General features: G+C 44.6%; 1 protein-coding gene across 1 annotated transcript; it reads left to right on the top strand.

Annotated features, from left to right (window-relative positions):
• Positions 1-466: 466 nt before the first annotated feature.
• TSPAN10 (tetraspanin 10) lies at positions 467-6,414 on the top strand. The gene is made up of 3 exons (XM_054976298.1): positions 467-555; positions 2,227-2,823; positions 6,108-6,414. The coding sequence occupies exons 1-3, from the start codon at positions 467-469 to the stop codon at positions 6,412-6,414; spliced, it is 993 nt and encodes a 330-aa protein (XP_054832273.1).
• Positions 6,415-20,322: the final 13,908 nt, after the last annotated feature.

Here is a 20,322-nt window from a genome sequence, read left to right as displayed (position 1 = left end):
GCGGGCGAAAAATTGAATCAATCAATCAATGTAGAAGTTCTGCGCAACTGCAAGATGCCTTTCCAATGCTCAGTGGGCCTCCTGTTAAAACAACACAGCTAGATTTCAGCCCAAACGGCCAGCACTTAGGCTGGCGTAAATTTTATTCCAGCGTTCTTAATTTATCTGGTATAGAAGGCCCTAGTACAGCAACACCTCTCATCTTTGTAAGTATGGAAGGCGTTCAGTTGTGTGACGTGATCATGTAGCCTCTAACTATCTACTGGATACTGCGCCAAGGCAAGCAAAATAGATCCAGTCTCTTTAAGCCAGAAAATGTGATTCCTCACATGATACAAGCATGACTGGGGCCTGCCGTGCAGCTCCCCTCCTCTGTGTCGCGTGTGATTGGCATAACATTCTTGCTTGGCTAGCCAGGAGAACTGCAGAAGGCTTTCCCATTTAGTCACACTACAGCTTGGGAAATATGAGAGAGAAACGCCTAACGGTTTTCAGCCCTTTCCGGGGAAGAGAGATTGGAGGGGATGAAACCAGTGCTTTGCTACCTAAGGTAAAAATTTGGATTTATAGTACGTGCTGCCTTTTTGCCTTAACATTTGAGACTTTATGTCTTTCTTCCCTGGACATGCTGTTGCTTTATCGTGGGGTGGGGTTCATGATTTGTCTCTGCAGGAGGACAAATAAACTTTCCAATGGTATGTGCATGTGTGTAGGAGAAGCTGTGGCTGATTCTGAGGATTCTTCCTATCCTACTGCACCTTTTCTGACAGTGACTAGCAAGAAAAAAGGCAAAGAGTCCAGTAGCAACTTTAAGACTAACCAACTTTACTGAAGCATAAGCTTTCGAGAACCACAGCTCTCTTCGTCAGATGCATCCTGGAAGTTCTGATGAAGAGAACTGTGGTTCTCGAAAGCTTATGCTACAGTAAAGTTGGTTAGTCTTAAAGGTGCTACTGGACTCTTTGCCATTTTGCCACTATAGACTTAACACTGCTAACTCCTCTGGATCTATGACTAGTAAGAATAATCTTGGATTAAATCTGAGTTCACTTGAATGTACATCCAAATGAATGATGTGAGGATGACAAAACATGAGAATTCTTTCAAAATAAGTCTCGGTATTTGCTAACTAGATTGATCTTTTTTAAAACATTTCACATGCAAGAAGCAATATCACTTTTACAATAGCCTTCATCTATTACACTTTTAGGTGGTGGCAAGGCCAAAGACAGCTTTCCTTTTCCCTTCATTTGCCCCTTGCCATCTTTAATGGAGAGTGCTGCTTTTTATAATGGACTAGCTTGATACCCGTGCTTCGCTATGGTATTTAACTACTTTAAATCCAGTTATTTTCCCTCATGACACAGTCAATGACTCCCAGTAGTAAATGCATACTGTTTAGAATGTGGGGGGTGAAGACTAATCAGTCCACATAAGCAAATGACCTCCGCGCTCCAACTTTCTCTGAGGGGGGGATGAGGTGTGGGATGTTGTGAGCCCCAATCAGTCTGCATATGCAAATGACCTTGAAAAGCTTGCCCAATCAGGGAAGAGTGGCCGAGCTGGCAGTGGATGGGGGCACAAGCCTACTAGCCACACAGGGAAGCTGTATCCCTAAGGGAAAACACATTTGACTGCTTTTTACCCTCTTACGGGGCGAATTTCTTAAAATTTCTTCTAATGCGTGTTTACATCAAGAAAGGAATGTTCTTCCCAAATTTCATGTTTCTAGGTCCAGGGGTTTGGGCTGGGCGACGATGAGTCAGTCGGGGCACTTGTCTTTATAGAAAATCTATGGTCATCCCCACACACATACATTCCTTGCATCTGGCTCCTCCAGCTTGCTTGAAGTGGAGTCATGGGGAAAGGCTGGTTGTTATTGTAGTAGCCCAGCCACATCCTAAGAGGAACTTCCTTAAAGGATTTTAGAATCTCCCTTCTGTCCTATTTAATATTCTCTGCCCTATGCAGAGTTTTCAGCAGTACATCGGGGCTGAAATAATATATACTGTACTCAGGGGGGCGTTTTTCTGGAAAAAGAGGTGGTGGAACTCTCAAGAGGGAAATGAGGAAGAAACACACGGGATTCTTTGAAATAATATTATTTTCACGCACTATTGCCAAGTATTTTCAAGAGGTACCGGAACGCCATTCCGTCGCGTTCCTGCTGAAAAAAAGCCCTAACTGTACTCTTTGTCCCCCATCTGTCTGTACTCTCTGCTTCTCTCCTCCTCATTTATTTTGTCCATCTAATGTACAGGGCTTGTCACCAAATCCTACTGGAGAAGAAGAAATGGGCTGGCCTAGGAAGCAGGCAAGACATTGGCACCCCCTCCAGACTGCTTATCACTCTCTGGACTCCTTTAGTAGCTGTGTGAAATACTTGAGCTTCTTTTGGAACTTGGTTTTCTTCGTGGCAGGGTTGCTCATTTTGGCCATAGGGATCTGGGGTCTTTTTCACAAGGAGTCCCTGGCAAGTGAGCGGATAACCTATTTGGGCAGCGACCCGATGCTCTTCTTCGTATTAGCAGGTCTAGTAGCCAGCACAATGTCTCTGCTGGGCTGTCTGGGGGCCCTCTTTGAAAACACCTGCTTTCTGAAGCTTTTGTGTGGAGGAATCATCACCTTTATGATCATGGAAGTCTTGGGTGCAATCATATTCTTTTCTCTGAGACATCAGATTAAGGCCTCCTTGCAAGATTCCCTCACGGCAGCAGTGCTACGGTACCAGGACGACGCAGATCTCCAATTTATTATGAATGAAATTCAGGCGGGTCTGCAGTGCTGTGGTGTGGAGTCTTACCAAGACTGGAAGACAAATTTGTGAGTATAAAACTATTTGGTATTTTCTTGCCCTGTTCTGTCAGGAACTAGGTAGGTAGAGGAAACACAGGTAGAACTTATTCAGTAATGGTTTTCCCCGTTTGGAACTGCTTAGTCCATCTTACCAAACTCTTCAATGACTATTATTATTATTATTATTATTATTATTATTATTATTATTATTGATGGTGACAATGATAATAATGATAATAATAATAATAATAAATATTACTCTTCAATAACTTTCTCAGACTCTTAAATAACTGCTGAATTAGAATTTATCAAGAAGTTTGACACCATCTCCTCCTGCCCAAGGCTAAACAAGGACTTGAGATTTCTTAGTCACTATAGGTATTAAGGGGCTTTGCAGATCCTGGGGCTTCCTATCCATTACAGGTTAATTGGTTAATCATCAATAGAGAATGCTCTCTGTATCTTTCTTGGCCATTTCCACATGACTTACCAGCCTCCGGAGTGTTGCGTAAAACACGCAGGAAGACGTGATGTCACGCAAAACTCCCGGATGATAGCATCTTCCTGGTGTGATTTCGTGCGAGAAGATGCTATCTTCTGCATGTTTTGTGCAACACTCCAGAGGCTGGTAAGTTGTGTGGAAACGGCCCTTGATTAGATATGAATTTTATATAATTGCATATCACTCTGTACTGCCTGCATCTGATGTTTCCTTGACCTGTTCATTTTTCATACCTCCTGTATACAAAATCTGTCTGATAAGACTCCAGTACACACAAATAAATGGGCTGAGACTGGAGTAACTCTGCTTAGGATTTCACTATCAGAATTACAATTTTGTTTCTTTAAAGTGCCCCCAGGCTCCTCTTTATTTTTGCTGCGACAGACAATGACTACCCTCTGGAATTAAATAACAGAAAATAACCTAGTACTGAGGTTTGTAAAAACCAGGTATCAGTTTGTTATGTATTAAACTTGAAGATGCTGCCACATTATACAATATTGAAATAGTTAAATGATCAGATATAGGTTTCCTGTTATAGGAGCAATCCATTATAATGACTACTAAGCCTTATGAATACAGTCGAGTTTACATGTTAATCTTGGTTTCAGGTGGGTAGCCCTGTTGGTATGCAGTTGAAGAACAAGATCTGGGTCCAATAGCACCTGAAAGGCTAGCTAGATTTCCAAGATATGAGCTTTTATCAGACTTTCTTGGTCTTAAAGGTTCTGTTGGACCCAGATGTTGATCCTGCTTTCTCTAGTTATAGATTTGGTGTCATTCAGCTGTTAAAGCCTACTTGATTTCATTGCCTACAGGAATCCTGATGAGAGAGTCTCTAATCCAGAAAAAGTTAGGCACTCATAAATTCCATATTGAAATTAACGGAGAACACTATTTGTCATTTATTTATGCATGATTCGTGTTCTCTGGATTGGGGCCAAAGGCTGTAAAGAAGCTCTACTACTACTGTACCAAAACATGTCTGATGTCTGTTCTGCAATATTGGTCTCCAGAATAATTTTATTTCCTTATAACAATATACTCTGAAGTATTACTATCTTTACTTCCAAGAAGTCTGAGAGGTTTTCTCATATGTTTTGTTATTATATTCTCATCTTTTGTTCACTGGTAGGGAAAACAGTGCTTAAGAGTCTTCTATAGGAAACAGACTTGCGTGCGTACATATCCTCTGTACAGATAATTGCCATAGACACTGTTAACCAGGGCTTTTTTTCAGCTGTAACGTGGTGGAGCGGAGTTCCGGAACCTCTTGAAAATGGTCACATGGCTGGTGGCCCCATCCCCTGATCTACAGACAGAGGGGAGTTGAGATTGCCCTCTGCGCTGCTTGGCGGTGCAGAGGGGAATCTAAATCCCCTCTGTCTGGAGATCAGGGGGTGGGGCCACCGGCCATGTGACCATTTTCGCTGAGGGAAACACACTGAGTTCCACCACCTCTTTTCCAAGAAAAAAAGCACTGCTGTTAACAGTGGCAATTGACTGTTCAATGGCAAAAGGCGGGACTGGATTTCTCCCCATACAGCCCCATAGCCCACCCCACAGTGACTGGATCTGTCAGATCTGGTTCCCGTTAAACTGGACGCAAGGTAGTGCACGGCCATCTCAACAAGAAGAACTCTTTTCTGCTCAGACCAGTAAGCGAGCTTGATCGGGAAGCTCTTATACAGGTCATGAAATACTTTGGCTTGGTGCCGTCAAGAGGCTTGCTTGGCAACCATGAGTGCTTTTCTCCACAATCCCTCTTTTGTTTAGAGTTGGTTCACACAAAACAGAATCTTCATGTGCTAAGCTCCAGGGCTTGCTGAAAGCTTGCATTCTGAAAGGTATTATCAAAGTTAGCCACGCCATCTCTCCAGTCCAGATTCATACATTACATTCTCATTGGCATATGACATCAGGTACTGGATGAGGTGTAAGAGCCCCGTGGCGCAGAGTGGTAAGCGGCAGTACTGCAGCCCAAGCTCTGCTCATGATCTGAGTCCAATCCTGGCAGAAGCCAGGTTCAGGCAGGGCCGGCGGCACCGTTGAGGTGGTGAGGCGGGGGCCATGGGCACTTGGGGCCAGAAGGGGCACCAGAGGGGGTGCCGGGGGCGGAGGCGCGTGCCCCGTGCCACTGCCAGCCAGCTCCACGCCGCCACCACTGCAGCCACCCACCCCTGGGCAGGCGCAGCCGCCATGGGCCAGGGACGACAGGTGGCTGGGGTGGCGTGCAGCGCACGGGCAACCTCCTCGGTCCGCCCCAGCCACCCGCCAGTGGCACTGTGTGATGACATCATCACGGGATGACGTCATCACGCAGTCCAGGGTGCGCACACGAGGCTGCCCTCTGGTGCCAGAAACCCTGGCACCGGGGCTGGGTTCAGGTAGCTGGCTCAAGGCTGATTCAGCCTTCCATCCTTCCCAGATTGGTAAAATGCGTACCCAGCTTCCTGGGGTAAAGTGTAGATGACTGGGAAAAGCAATGGCAAACCACCCCGTAACATCGTGATGCAACGTCCCCCCATGGGTCAGTAATGACTCGGTGCTTGCACAGGGTGCTTACACAGTAATGACTCGGTGCTTGCCTTTACCTTTACCTCCTGGATGAGGGGTTTTCCTTTTTATAGAGCCCTTTGGCCTGCACTGTCTTGATCCATTCAGTGATTGCTCTTGCTGCTTGTGGTATCTATTTTTGTCTGGCTGTCTTCTGTATGTATGTACAGAAAAGCAAGTGCAGATCGTGAGATAGTCCCTCTCTGTATTGGGACTGGCAACCGGAGTGACTTTTCCTCTTCTTAACTTGCAGGTATTTTAACTGCAGCTCTCCGGGTGTGCAAGCCTGTGGCGTTCCATCTTCTTGCTGCCTGGATCCCCTGGAAAATGGCACCATCCTAAATTCCCAGTGTGGCTTTGGTACCCTGGGCCTGGAGGAGTTTGCAGCTCAGAGCATCATCTATCTCGGGGGCTGCGTGCCCCAGCTGAGCAGATGGCTTGATGATCATACTGGAGCAATCAGCTCCTATTTTGTGTTTCTAATTGTGATTGAAATAGGAAGCTTATTACTAGCCACTAAGCTCCAGGCAGACTTTGCATTTGCTAAGACTCGGTGTTAGAACTTCATGGACAGAACGTATTTGGTTCAGTGACAAAGGGGATTTTTCTCCTGACCTCCTGGGAGCTACAGAAACAAAACAGAACCCTGATTATTTTTATACCAGTTAACTAACTGTGAGTAGAGATGGGCACGAACAGAAAAAAAACCCGAACGTGATGATCGTTGTTCATTGCCATCCACCAACAGGGACTCACGAACACTTACGAGCATGACCTGTTCATGAACATGTTCGTGGTCAGATGTTCGTGGGGGTCAGTAAGCTCTCCTCCAGCCATCATCCAAGTTTGGTCAAGATCCCTACTGCACCACTCCCAGAAACCTGACCTGAGCAGGCAGCAGGAAAGGTACCAGTAATAAATAATAGTTTTGTCCCAGAGCTTGGCAGCAGCCCTGGAACTTGAAGGGGTAGATCTCGATCCCACCACACACAAAGAAAATTCAAGCTCCAATGCATGCTCTCTATCAAAATGCCAACAGCAGCTGTCTCTCTCCCTCTCCACTGTCTGCAAAGCCAGAGCTGGAAGCCCCCCTCCCCCCTGGTCTTTGCTCCCTTGTAACAAATTTGGAGCTCCACACTTGAAAGGAAGACCTGCCTATCAAGCGAAATTGGGCTTAGATTGGGGTTTCCAGGGCAACAGCAGGAGTTCAGACAGAGTTCAGACAATCCCTGCCTAAGCTGCCAAGGGAATTGATTGCAGGTGCCAGACTGTCGGGCTTGACGAACAGCAACGAACGAGGCTTGCAATGACCACCTGTTTGTTTAGAATGGGGCCTCACAAATAGCTTGATCGTGAACAGCAGATTGGGCAGTTTGTGGCTTTTTTTTGTTCGTATTGCTGTTCGTGCCCATCTCTACCTGTGAGATGTCACAGGCAAGGTAGGAGTTTGTGTTGTGTTGTGGGGGAAGAGGTCTTTTGACCCTTACATTTTTTCTTGCTGTTCCCTTCTCCCATATTCATCAAGAGGACTGGAGCCCTATCTCTATCCTGTTCCATTAGTACCATTTTTTCCTTCTTTACCCTGTCCCTCATGGTCCCAGGCATACTACAGAGTTACCAAACAGCCTATTGGGATATAACTATTTCCTTCATCTCTAGTGGAAAGCTCCCCCACTATTCTGTAGTCTGATTCCCAAAGATCTTTCCCAAAGGCAGTTTCTGAGCTGGCACGTACCCTACCTCTGACCCACAACCTGCCTGCAAGAAAAAATAGGGAAAGACCCTTCCATTTACATTCCTCCATTAACTCTAACACAACACTGCAAAAATACAACCGAAAAGTGGATCTTTGGAAATTACATGTTATACATAGATCATTATCTGAGTATATGTGTGATTTGCATGTCACTGTAATGTGACAACCAGAATTCATCCTAACCCAAACATCTCATTTTCCAAATATTTGGGGTATATCTCACTTTGTACTACAAATGCTCTCAGAGGTTTAATGACATAATTTCAAATATATCCATTTACATCGTTTGCATTTAAAATATTCGTTCTGTGGCAATAAAATGGTGACGTTCTATGAAGCACCTCCTGTGTGGCAGGGAATGAGTGAAAAACAAAGGACAGGCTCATATGAAAAAGGAAATCCTTAGGGCAAGATATGCATTTGGATGGACTGTATAATTAAAAACTCCTTGCCTATCATTCCCATGAGGACACATGCAAACTCTGTAAAAGGAAGCACAAAACACCTCTCGTAATACATTATAAACACACTGGATGGGGGAAGAGTGTGTGAAAGAGTTTCGAGAACAAGTAAGCCATAATATCATGGCACCATGTAGATCCTGGCAAGGACACAGGGTACTTGGATCTAGTGAAAAGGGAGTGGAGATAAATAGGGGAAGCATGGAGAGGCTTTCCCTCCTATTTGTGTACTCCATCCAGAGTACACAAATGCTTCACCATCTGCTTGTGCTTACTGTCTTCCGGGAGTGACATCACACACGTGGGGGAAAGGGCCCTCCCCACGCGGGACAACATAAAGTTGACCCTCGGCGGGAAAAAGGTTCCCCACCCCTGCTAAATACAATCTAACTAAAATACTGCAGGCTAACCATCTAGCAATTCTCTGACTTGGTTCCAAGACAGGTTGTTCTTTCCAAGAGTCCATCCATGCCAGCCAACAAAAATTACAAAATACACTTGAATTACCAGTATAATTTGAGTGTAGTTTGTCTTGGATGGTGAGCCTCAAAGTGTGGGAATGCTCCTCTAGCTGGCGGGGCAACGTCACTTCCAGAAGTTATGTCACCATGCCCCCAGGGATAGCTCGCATGGCCTGAGTTCCCTGGGTGCCTGCTGGTGGTGGGCAAACTCCAGGGGCTTGCTACCTCCCACGGATCACTGGGCGATCAGTGGGCAAGGGGGAAATTCCCGGGGAGTTTGCCCGCCACCGGTGGGCACCTGGGAACCCTAATACTGACAAAGTGGCATGGATCTGAGAGGCTCCTCTTCTCCTATAGTCGTAGACAAAAATAGCTGAAAGGTGAAGAATTGAATTTTGTGTAGAGACAATGAAACTTCTTGAGGGCTAAGTCGGTCAGCCCACTAAACCAAGGAACCAATCAGGGCTCAGCCACTTAATCGGCATTACAGCATGAGAAACTATGGGGAGTGCAAACAGATGACTTCAGCTACCAGGCTCCAACCTTCTCAAGGCCACTTTTCTCACAAGAACAAAGAAACCCACAAATGCACCCAATTAGCAGTCCAAGGAACGTCCTTGTAACAGGCCTAGTGCTTGGCCTGCACAAACTACAGCCTGAATCAAAGTTTCAAACTTGCACTTTTAGGAGCCTGTTTAAAGGCATTTTCCTTACAAACCCTTTGTATTGCATGTCGTAATATATAGAGAGTAACTGAGACTCTTAAACTGAACAGAGGAATTTCATCAACACATTGGGATTCCAGGTCCCCCTGTTCCCCCTGCAGGAGGTGGGGGACCCGGCTTCTACTTTTGCCTGTTGTCTGTTGTGTGTGCACTTTGTGCATGTGCGTTCCCAGGAAGTGACATCATCACGCAGCCTACAGCAACTCCCAGGAGCACTCCCGTGCTCTGCGAGGGCCTGGATCAGGCTGCGCTCTGCAGTGGCCCAATTCAGGCCCAAATTGGGCTGATCTGGGCCCAATAGGACCAGATTGGGCTGTTGCAAAGCATGAGGGTGCTCCTGCGCTCTGCAGCAGCCTGATCCATACCCAATCTGGGCTAGACCAGGCCCGTGGGAGTGTACTGCGCCACCCAGGAGGGTGCCTCCGCCGCCGGCCAGGTAAGTGGTGGCAGGGACTGTGTCAGGTCATGCCAGATACGTCCCCCAAGCACTTCACTTCAGACACTAGTGTGTAAAAGTTGCTTTATTAGAGATATATCAGTATCAAGGTAGTCAGACAGGGTCATTGGCAGAAGTGACGCAAGGTGGGTGAGCAGTGTTAATTATAGGGGAACGTTCCCGCCCCTGGGAATGGGAGGCCGTTAGGGTTTTGGCAAGAAGGGTCCAGGCCTGTGGAATGAGGAGGAATGAGTTTACCACAATTCTCAGGGAGGACTGGCGCCATCCGGCACTTCAAGGCCACGTTCTCAAGCCGGCTGGGAAATCGAAAGTAAAACACCTGCAGATAAGTAGCTAACAGCCAAGTAGCAATTAAGTATCCTTTACACATTCTCAGAGGATCAAAGCATTATGCCTAAAACCAACCATGGCAGATATACATGGGTGTATCTGACAGAGTGGAGGGTGGGAGCGGGGGATCCCCTGACCCCAGCAGGGGACTGAGAACCCTACCATCACAGATGGAGAGTTTCTTGATTTAGGAGGCCTTTCAGAATGTTTTCACGTATTAGGGAAATTCTGGTAGCCTGTATGTCTCAGTTGCTACCACCGGTCAAGAACAAGAACGCCAATCTGTTCATCTAAGGCCAGAGGAGCTCCGTCTCTTACTGCTTACCGCTGTCCTGGCGTATGAGGAATGAAGGGAACTGGAGGACAGCCTGTGCTGCAAGTGGGAAGAGGTCTTCCCTTTCATGCATAGTTTTGTCTCCATCTCCTTTTGTGCCTGGAGGCAAGTTGACTGTCAGAAGGGAACTGACTGTTTCCTTTATGCTAAACTCGCCTCAAAGGGAATAAACTAGAACTAAGGCTAATCTGCAGAAGAGAAAGTCACCTTCATTGCCTCTTGGCTTCCTCATTTCTAAACAGCTGAAACAGGCAAGGAAGAGATGGGGGGCTTTTATGGAGATGTTCTCTATGCATTTGGTACACAATTTTATACTCATGGGCTCTTGTTGTATAGGCGGCCCCTAGAGGACAGCAGGGTGCATTGCACCAAAATTCCAGGAGATCTTATGCCAGAAGAGCACCGAAAGTGAGTTTGGATTGGTCAGTTCATGTTGACATGTAAGTAAAGAGGAGGATTTGAGTCTGTAAAGGAGCAACTGTAAATCTTTTTCCCCATACTATGAGGCTAGGTAAAAGTAGGTAAAGGTAGTCCCCTGTGCAAGCACTGAGTCATTATTACTGACCCATGGGGGGACGTCGCACCACAACGTTTTCTTGGCAGACTTTTTACAGGGTGGTTTGCCATTGCCTTCCCCAGTCATCTACACTTTACCCCCAGGAAACTGGGTACTCATTTTACCGACCTCGGAAGGATGGAAGGCTGAGTCAACCTTAAGCCAGCTATCTGAACCCACCTTCTGCCGGGATCAAACTCAGGTCGCGAGCAGAGCTTGGGCTGCAGTACTGCCGCTTACCACTCTGCACCATGAGGTATCCTAAAAAGGTCATCAAGACCACATATCCCTCAGCATGATGCTTAGTGCGGCCTCATTTATGAAAACCTTCCAAACCTAACACAGTCTTTCTGTGGAAATAATTTCCTCTCCTGACTTTATACACCACTGGAGTAATATCTTAAATGATGTGGCTTTCTCTTGCAGCCAGCTGAGCTTTGACATTCCAATCATATCTCCCCCCAAGTTTAAAAAACTCCCTATTGCAACTCCAGTCTCCTAGACCCTTACTCCCTATTCCCCTTTGGTTTAACCTTAACAAGGAGTTTCACAATAGCTTTTATTGTCTGAAAGCATCCATCTCTTTAAACCTCTCCTCTCCAAGGCACAAATAAGAAGGGAAGGAAGGGAACAGCTAAAATAGAGGGAACTGCTACGCATATAAAGATGTTATTTCTCCGGGTTGTAGGCTTGTTTTGCAAATTTTCACTGCAGAGGAAAAAAGTTTCTCATGTTTATGGTTAAGGATGGAAAATTATTGTCACAGGGACTGTAGCATAAATTTGAGCTTTAAACCATGGAGTTTGGGGGTTTATTTTAACTGCATGAATTGCTGAGAGATAAGATTTAACTACTATGGGGATAAAAAAACTAGGGGTATTAATAACTGGGAAGGTCACAGATGCTGCCAGGCCGCTGAAGATCCGCAGCCCCATTTCTGTCCCTCTTCATCTGCTTTGATGATACTCTATTGTGCCAAGTCACGGAGCTTCTGGTGGTTGAAGACTTTCCAGGGGAAGATCACATTGATGTCTGAAAGGAAGCAGCTAAGGTCAGTGCAAACCGGATCCGCTTGTTGCCAAAAGCAGACTTATTAGTGAGCAGAAACTGCAGAAAAGATCTATGTTCTATGGCAGTATAGCAGATGGGTTTGCAAGTTGAGGAGGCCCCTGTGGTGGTAGCCGCCTGGCTGTCACCACTTATGGTTATATATTGTGTGATGCTCTCCCCTCTGAGTTGGCAGCGCCCCTGGGTTTGGGGTCAGCCACTGCCCCTTTAACTGCTGTCTCTTCCTTGTCGCTCCACACTTTTCATCTAACTCCTTACTCTCCACCCCTGCTTGTAGGGAGGGACTCCCCTTTTATGCCTTCACCAATCCCAGCCTTGACCTCCTAGCCCCGCCCCTAACAACCGAGCTGCTGCCTTGGCTGCCTTAGGCAGCCACACCTGTAGCTGCTCTGCTGTTGGCTCTTCCAGGCTACTCCCCGCCTTTTCTAGCCTGTCTGTTGGTTTGCTGTGCTGCTGCACCTCTCCTGCAGGCCTCTGGGTGGCAGTGTGGCCTGGTGCCTCCTTTGCTGCCTTTAGCCTGCTGCTTGAGTTGGTACTGGCTGCCTGTCTCTGCCCTCTGCCTCTTCTCCCCCTGGCTGGGCTGTTGTTCTTCCCCTGGGCTGAGGAAAGAGGCTGCCCTGGAGCCCTGACTGGGTAACTGGCAGTCGTTAGGACCCAGGTGACGTCGCCTAGCCTGCCTTCTGTTGTTGAGACATATTGCAACTGCATGTCTTAGGCTGTTGCAGATTTTATTTGTGGTGCTGCCCAAAAGTGACGGGGACAGGAGAAGGAGGGGGAACTGAGGAGGAGACCTCTGAAGTAAAAAGTTCTTTGGACTGAATGCTATCCTATTACCCCCACATTCTGGCATCTCCACTTTAAACTTCAGCTGCCACAATATCAGTAAAAAGGGGCTTTTACCTAAGCTTTTATTAACTGGATGGTAGCATGTAAGTGTAAAGAGCTCTTATTCATGACCGTAATGATGTGGTACTAAATAGTGAATTAATTAGAAACCCATATTCCACAGCTATTTTGACTTGACAGACATGGCACACATGGAACTGAACGACAACCAAAGGTTTAGTTACAGAAAATAAGGTGTATAAACAAGTTAAGGATTTAATGTGGAATAAACTAAGAAATGTACAACTGGCTCACAACTACACTACCCAGAGGCTGCGCTTTCCCCCCAGTGGGAATTAACTCATTGAATCTTGTCCTAAGTTGACAACACAAACCCTGACTTCCCTTTTCCTCCAGACAGGGTTCCTCAGAATTTAAGGTTCCTTTGTAACGTTTTTACCACAGCTGAAAGGACAACCTTCTGCCAGGGTTCTAGGCTGCTCTTTTAACTCAGAGAGACCCTGGGCTCAAAACCAGTACAAATAAAATCAGATTTTGATGGGCTCTTCACCAGGTGCTTGTTAATTTCCTTAAAACAAGTTTCCTACCCTACCCTGACCCCCTAATTAAAAAGCCTGATTACATCTTAATGCACTGATCCAGAGCTGCAATTTCCCTGTCCAAGGGAAAATGTATCAATGCAGAGGTGACTTAACGCCCATCCAGTGATGTTCCAGAGGCTCTGATTGGCTGGCCGGTCTCTGGGCAGAATCCCCAGGACTGGTTCTGACCCCTGCAGGATAGGTGGAACTTTGCAGCCCCCTTACCCAACATAAGCAGAGTTCTTTCCAAGCGAACTACCAATGGAATAATGTTTAAAGAGGCAGTCACTCAACTGACAACTGGTCTACGAGCCAATGTAAGCGTAGAGCAGAGTTATGGTGTAGCCATATAAGAATGTAGGAGGCCATGGTTGGGTGTTTGGGAGAGGAGGTGAGAAATCAGCTATTGACCCACTGCCTCAAGGGTTCTTCTCCACAGTTACATGGAGCTAGGGTTGTCAATTAACGGAGCCAGGGATGGGTGAGAAATAGCCTGGATGGCTTTTTCGTCTCTAGACTAGTTGGCAGAGGGTGTCTGTAAAAAAAGTAGTATATTTAGTGCACATGCTTAAGGTATTTAGCTGGCATATACTACATTACATACACAAGAATGCCGGGTTGCTGAGCTCAGCCCCAGCGCATTATTTCAGACACTGCTGCATGTAAGAACCCAGGGGATAGACGTGTAGCATGTGAGTCCACACTTGAGATCTCTCCCATCTTGGAGTTATATTTCTTTTGAAAAGCCAGGTTCACAGCTTGCTCGACATAGCAATCACCTTAGAAAAGCAGGTGGCTGCAGTGGTTTGGGGTGCTTTTGCCTGCCTTTAGTTGGTGTGCCAGCTGCACTCATTTCTGGCACAGTCAGATCTAGCCACAGTGATCCATGCTTTAATTACATCTAGACTGGATTACTGCAATGCACTCTGCTTGGGGCTACCCTTGAAGTATGTTCAGAAGTTGCAGCTAGTACAGAATGCAGTGGCTAGACTGCTGGTTGGGGCCAGCTATCGGGATCACACAATCCCAATATTACAGCAATAACACTGGCTACCGATTGACTCCTTTTTTTTTTAGAAAAAATTTTTATTGGGTTAGGATCAATTATTTATACATTACAATCAATTCTCCCATTTTCCATTTCTAACCCCCTCCCTTTCCCCCCCTTTTTTGTTGACTTCCAACAGTTTTCCAACCCTTTGTCCCTTTTCCCTTACTCTTTTTAGATTCCTCTATCTAACAAATATATAATCTCCCATTTATTCTAAGCAATACATTCTTAACTATTTTTAATACTCTATACCCAAACTATGAGTCATTATTTCCATATTGGATAAACAATTTATCCCATTTTCCATAATTCCGGTTTCAAATATTTCTATAAATCATGAACCATGTAAATCATATATTCATTTAAATCAAACAATTTGACTTATGCTCTATATGTTACTCATTCTATCTTCTTCTTTCTATTTTAGTTATATTTAATTACTTTAATATTTCTATTTCCCTTCAATAATAATTCTATATAACTATCATCACATAATCAATCAATTTGACTCATATATATCTTCAAATAAACATATTCAGTTTGGTACATTATACCAGTCTTACCAAAAAGAAAACATTATTAGTTAATCAATCCTTACAATTAGCCCTTATGGTTAATTATTTTCTATCGATATTCTGTTTATTAATCTGTATGTATCCATATATATGTCAATCTATTAATCTAACTGCCTAGAGATTCACGTTTGTCTTTTCTCCCCCCCGGTAAAGTCACCCCCCTCTGCATTTTATTATACTTCAGTAGTTCTTAAACTGCCACAGTTCTCCTCCCACCTCCCATTTCTTCTCCAAATATTGTTTCAGCTTCTCCCAGTCTGTGTTAAACTGCCCTGAGTCCAGATTTCTCAGTTTTCTTGTCATCTTGTCCATTTCTGCCATGTACAGCAATTTGTAGATCCAATCTTCAATAGTTGGCACTTCTTGTACTTTCCATTTTTGCGCGTACAAAAGTCTGGCTGCTGCTGTCATATAAAATATCAACGTCCTATGATGGGCTGGAATTCCCTCCATTCCCAAGTTTAGTAGCAGGAGTTCTGGGTTCTTATTAATTTGAAATTGTAAAATTTCACTCATTTCTCTTATTATTTCCCCCCAGTACTGCCTAGCTACCTCACACGACCACCACATATGATAGAGGGAGCCCTCATGCTTCCTACATTTCCAGCATTTATTAGAAGTGTTCAAATTCCCTAGCGCAATCTTCTTTGGTGTCATGTACCAACGATAGATCATTTTGTAAATGTTCTCTTTAATGCTAGTACATGTCGTTGTCTTCATTGTAGTCTTCCACAAGTATTCCCATGCCTCCATTGTTATTTCTTTATTAAAATTTATAGCCCATTTCACCATTTGTGTTTTTACTATCTCATCCTCAGTATACCATTTCAACAGTACTTGATATACCTTAGATATTCTTTTCTTGTCCTCTTTAAGAAGGGTCTGCTCTAGTTCCGAGTTCTCTATTCGTATACCTCCCTTTACAAAGTCCGAATTATATAAGTCTCTGATCTGTCTGTACTGGAACCAGTCATAATAAGGTGATAGTTCCTCCTGCGTCTTCATTCTGAGTTTGGATGCTTCAGTTCTAGTTATTTCTTTATAAGTTAAACATTGTTGCTCATTATCAACAGCTCTCGGATCTATCACCTCATATGGAACTACCCACAAAGGAGTTCCTTCTTGTAGATAAATTCTGTACTTCTTCCAGATTGTATATAAACTTCTCCGTATATAATGATGCAGGAACATCGAGTTCACCTTTACTTTATCATGCCATAGGTATGCATGCCATCCAAATATTTTTTTATATCCCTCTAGGGCTAGTAATTTCTTGTTCTTTAGCGTCATCCACTCTTTCAGCCACACTAGGCAGATTGCATCGTGGTAAAGTCTCAGGTTGGGCAGTTGCATTCCGCCTCTTTCTTTTGCGTCTTGTAAAACTTTCATTTTCACTCGAGGCTTCTTGCCTGCCCATACAAAATCTGATATTTTCCTCTGCCATTTTTCAAATTGTTTAGAGTCTCTGATGATTGGTATTGTCTGTAGCAAAAACATTACTCTTGGTAACACATTCATCTTAACTGCTGCAATCCTACCCAACCATGACAGATTCAACCTGTTCCATTTAATCAAGTCTCTCTCTATCTGAGTCCATAGTTTCTCATAATTGTTTTTAAATAAATCTATATTCTTTGCAGTCAGTTCAATTCCCAAATATTTCACCTTACTTGTTACTTCACAGTCCGTTATTTCCATTAACAATTGTTGTTTCTGCTTAGTCATATTTTTGCATAGTATCTTTGACTTCTTTTTATTGATATAGAAACCTGCCAAAGCTACCGATTGACTCCTAAGCGCAAATCAAGATGTTGGGTTTTGGCCTTTAAAGACTTACATGATTTGGGACCAGTTTATCTGAAGGACTGTCTTCTCTTACATGTTCCTCCCTAGGAACTAAGATCACAGGGAGAGGCCCTCCTGACTGTTCCATCAGCCAGTTTGGTGTAGTGGTGAAGAACAACGGAACTCTAATCTGGAGAACCAGGTTTGATTTCCCGCTCTTCCACTTGAAGCCAACTGGGTGACCTTGGGCGAGTCACAGCTTCTAGAAGCTCTCTCAGCACCAGCCACGTCACAGGGTGATTGTTGTGGGGATAATAACAACACACTTTGTAAACCACTCTGAGTGGGTGTTAAGTTGTCCTGAAGGGTGGTATATAAATCAAAGGTTATTATTATTGCTATTAATAAAGAAGCTCCCACAGTCCCACAATTATGGAACAAGATCCTTGGGGAGGTGTGCCTGGCCCCCTCCCTTCCAATCATCAAGAGGCAGCTGAAGATGTTTTTATTTTGTTCTGCTTTGGATCAACGGCGTTTTTATGTTTATTAGCAGTCCTAAATGGTGTTTGTTTTATTCACTTTTTGATTATTTTATTTAGCTGCCTTTGAGTTCCTGCAAAACAGAAAAGCAGCTAATAAATAAATAAAATTAAGAAATTTAAATTACTTTCACCCATGCAAACATATAAACAGCCGTTTCTTAATACATGAACGGATCTACACCTAGTGTAGCTTAATCCTATTTGTCAAAGACTTGCTAGCAGTAATTAGTGGAAGGTTCAGCAGCTCCATTAAAGTGCCCTGAGATTAGGCTCTTTGATAATTGCTTTAGAGCAGGGAGTTAGAAAGGTCTTGAAAATGATATTCTCCTGGCAGAGAGATTAAGAGCAAGAGTGACAGCTGGCTTTTCAAGATACTGGAGGAGATGCAAGGTTTTGCACAATTTACGTACGAACTGAAGACTGAATGGATTCCATCAGGTCTTTTTTCTGCGAAAAGTGGTGGTGGAACTCAGTGGGTTGCCCTCGGAGAAAATGGTCACATGGTTGGTGGCCCTGCCCCCTGATCTCCAGACAGAGGGGAGTTTAGATTGCCCTCCGCACCACTCGGCAGCGCAGAGGACAATCTAAACTCCCCTCTGCCCGGAGATCCGGGGGCGGGGGCACTGGCCATGTGACCATTTTCAAGAGGTGCCGGAACTCTGTTCCACCGTGTTCCAGCTGAAAAAAAGCCCTGGGTTCCATGGATTTTACAGATAAGGATATTGTTCGCTAGTTTGGCTTTAATGTATTACACAGATAACTAGAAGTTCTCCCCTTCTGGGCTTCCAACTTTTCACCAACACCTTTAACAGCAACTCAGTGTGCTGATACTAGCAGGTGAAGTGTTTATATTTATGTTGTGAAAAAAAATCACACTTGCAGATTTTGCACAGCAAGCTCGTGTTGAAAGCACAACAGCAGCCTCAGGCAGGCTTGGATTGTTCCCGTGCTCTGTAGACTGTAGTAGGCAGCAGCTGCCTAGACCTCTCCCCACCTTCAAACATCACACTGACAAGGCACCTTCCTAATGATCACTGCACATAAAAATTGCAGTTCAATGTGTCTCTCTTGAGTGCAGCGAGCTTCCTGTGGGAGGAAAGGTGCCTCAAGGCATGCTCTCTCTGTGTGTGTGTATATATATATATATCTTTATATTTATATAGATGTAATTTTAATGATAACATGTAGTAATTTTATAATTTTTAACGATAGCTGAATATGTTTTAAACTGTGTTGTTATCTGCCCTGAGCCCGCTGATGTGGGGAGGGTGGAGCATAAATTTAATAAATTAAATTAAATGTACTTCACATACTAGATCTTAATATATTAGTGAGAGCCCTTCACATCTGTGGGAAAAAATAAAGGAAGTGCAACGGGAGGCACAGTTGAAGGAGATATGAAATTAGGCCCCAAATACTGTTTTTCTTTAACCTCAATAATGTCTTCCAAGAGTAGCCCCTTTACTTTTTCCAGACAGAGGATAATAGAAGTTATCTGCGTCCATAGCTGATCGCTATACACACACACACACACTCTCTCTCTCTCTCTCTCTCTCTCTCTCTCTCTCTCTCTCTGCCAGCAAATTCCACATTTTAATCACTTCCTGTGTAAAGATCTATTTTCTTTTCATCTGTTCTGAATCTACCGCCCATCAGCATCATTGGATGCCCTCAAGTCCTAGAACTTGGAGAGTTGGAGAAAAAGTTCTCTCTGTCAACTGTCTCTACCCTGTGCATCATTCTATAAACCTCTCTCATGCCCCCTTAACTATTTCCTTTCTAACCTGAAAAGTCCCAGACTCTTCAGCCTTTCCTCATAGGAAAGATGCTCCAACCCCATAATCATCTTAGTTCCCCTTTTTGGTACTTTTCCCAGCTTTGTAATGTCCTTTTTGAGATACAGAGACCAGAACTGCAAACAGTATTCTAAAGGAGGCTGTACCACAGAGCTATATGGAGGCAGTAGAATAGTGGCAGTTTTTATTTTCAAACCCTTTCCGAATAATCCCCAAGTACAGAATATGCCTTTTTCACTGCTGCAGCTCACTTTCATTGAGCTATCCACTAGAACCCCGAGGTCTCTTTCCCTTTCAGTCTCAACCATTTCAGACCCCATTAGTATATACTTGGAGTTTATTTGTTTCAATCTACATCACCTTACACTAACCAACATTGTTTATAAAAATGTTCTTGACACTGTATGGAAATGCCTGCCCTTGTCCTTGCCACTGATTGTACTAATCTCACACTATGTAATCTGCCTTGAGTCTCAGTGAGAAAGGCGGAATATAAACAACGTAAATAAAAATAAAATATGCCACATGGCTGCCCACTCATCCAATTTGTTTCAGATAGGCAGCCATGTGGGTCTACAGCATCTGACGAAGGGAGCTTTGACTCTCAAAAGCTCATACCCCGAAAATCTTGTTAGTTTCTAAGGTGCCACTGGACTCTCACTCAATTTGTAGAGATCCTCCTGGAGCTCTTCACAGCCATCTGTGCTTTTCACCCTCCTGAATAATTGTGTCATCTGCAACCTTGGCCACTATGCTGCTCACCCCCCCCCCCCCGGTTCCAGATCATTTATGAACAAATTAAATAGCACCAGCTCCAATACCGATCTTTGTGGGACCCACTACTTACTTCCCTCCATTGCAAGAAATCCTGTTTATTCCTAAGTGTAACCAATTTTAATTGATAAGAGCAGGGCTTTTTTCTGGGGAAAGAGGTGGTGGAACTCAGTGGGTTGCCCTCGGAGAAAATGGTCACATGGCTGGTGGCCCCGCCCCCTGATCTCCAGACAGAGGGGAGTTTAGATTGCCCTCCGCGCTGCTCGGCTCGGTGCTCGGTGGTGCGGAGGGCAATCTCAACTCCCCTCTGTCTGGAGATCAGGGGGCGGGGCCACCAGCCATGTGTCCATTTTCAAGAGGTTCCGGAACT

This window comes from Eublepharis macularius, chromosome 4 (genome assembly GCF_028583425.1).
Source record: "Eublepharis macularius isolate TG4126 chromosome 4, MPM_Emac_v1.0, whole genome shotgun sequence".
NCBI classification, from domain to species: Eukaryota; Metazoa; Chordata; class Lepidosauria; order Squamata; family Eublepharidae; genus Eublepharis; species Eublepharis macularius.
The sequence above is the reverse complement of the archived record's forward strand: the minus strand, read 5'-3'. Positions and strand labels throughout refer to the sequence as shown.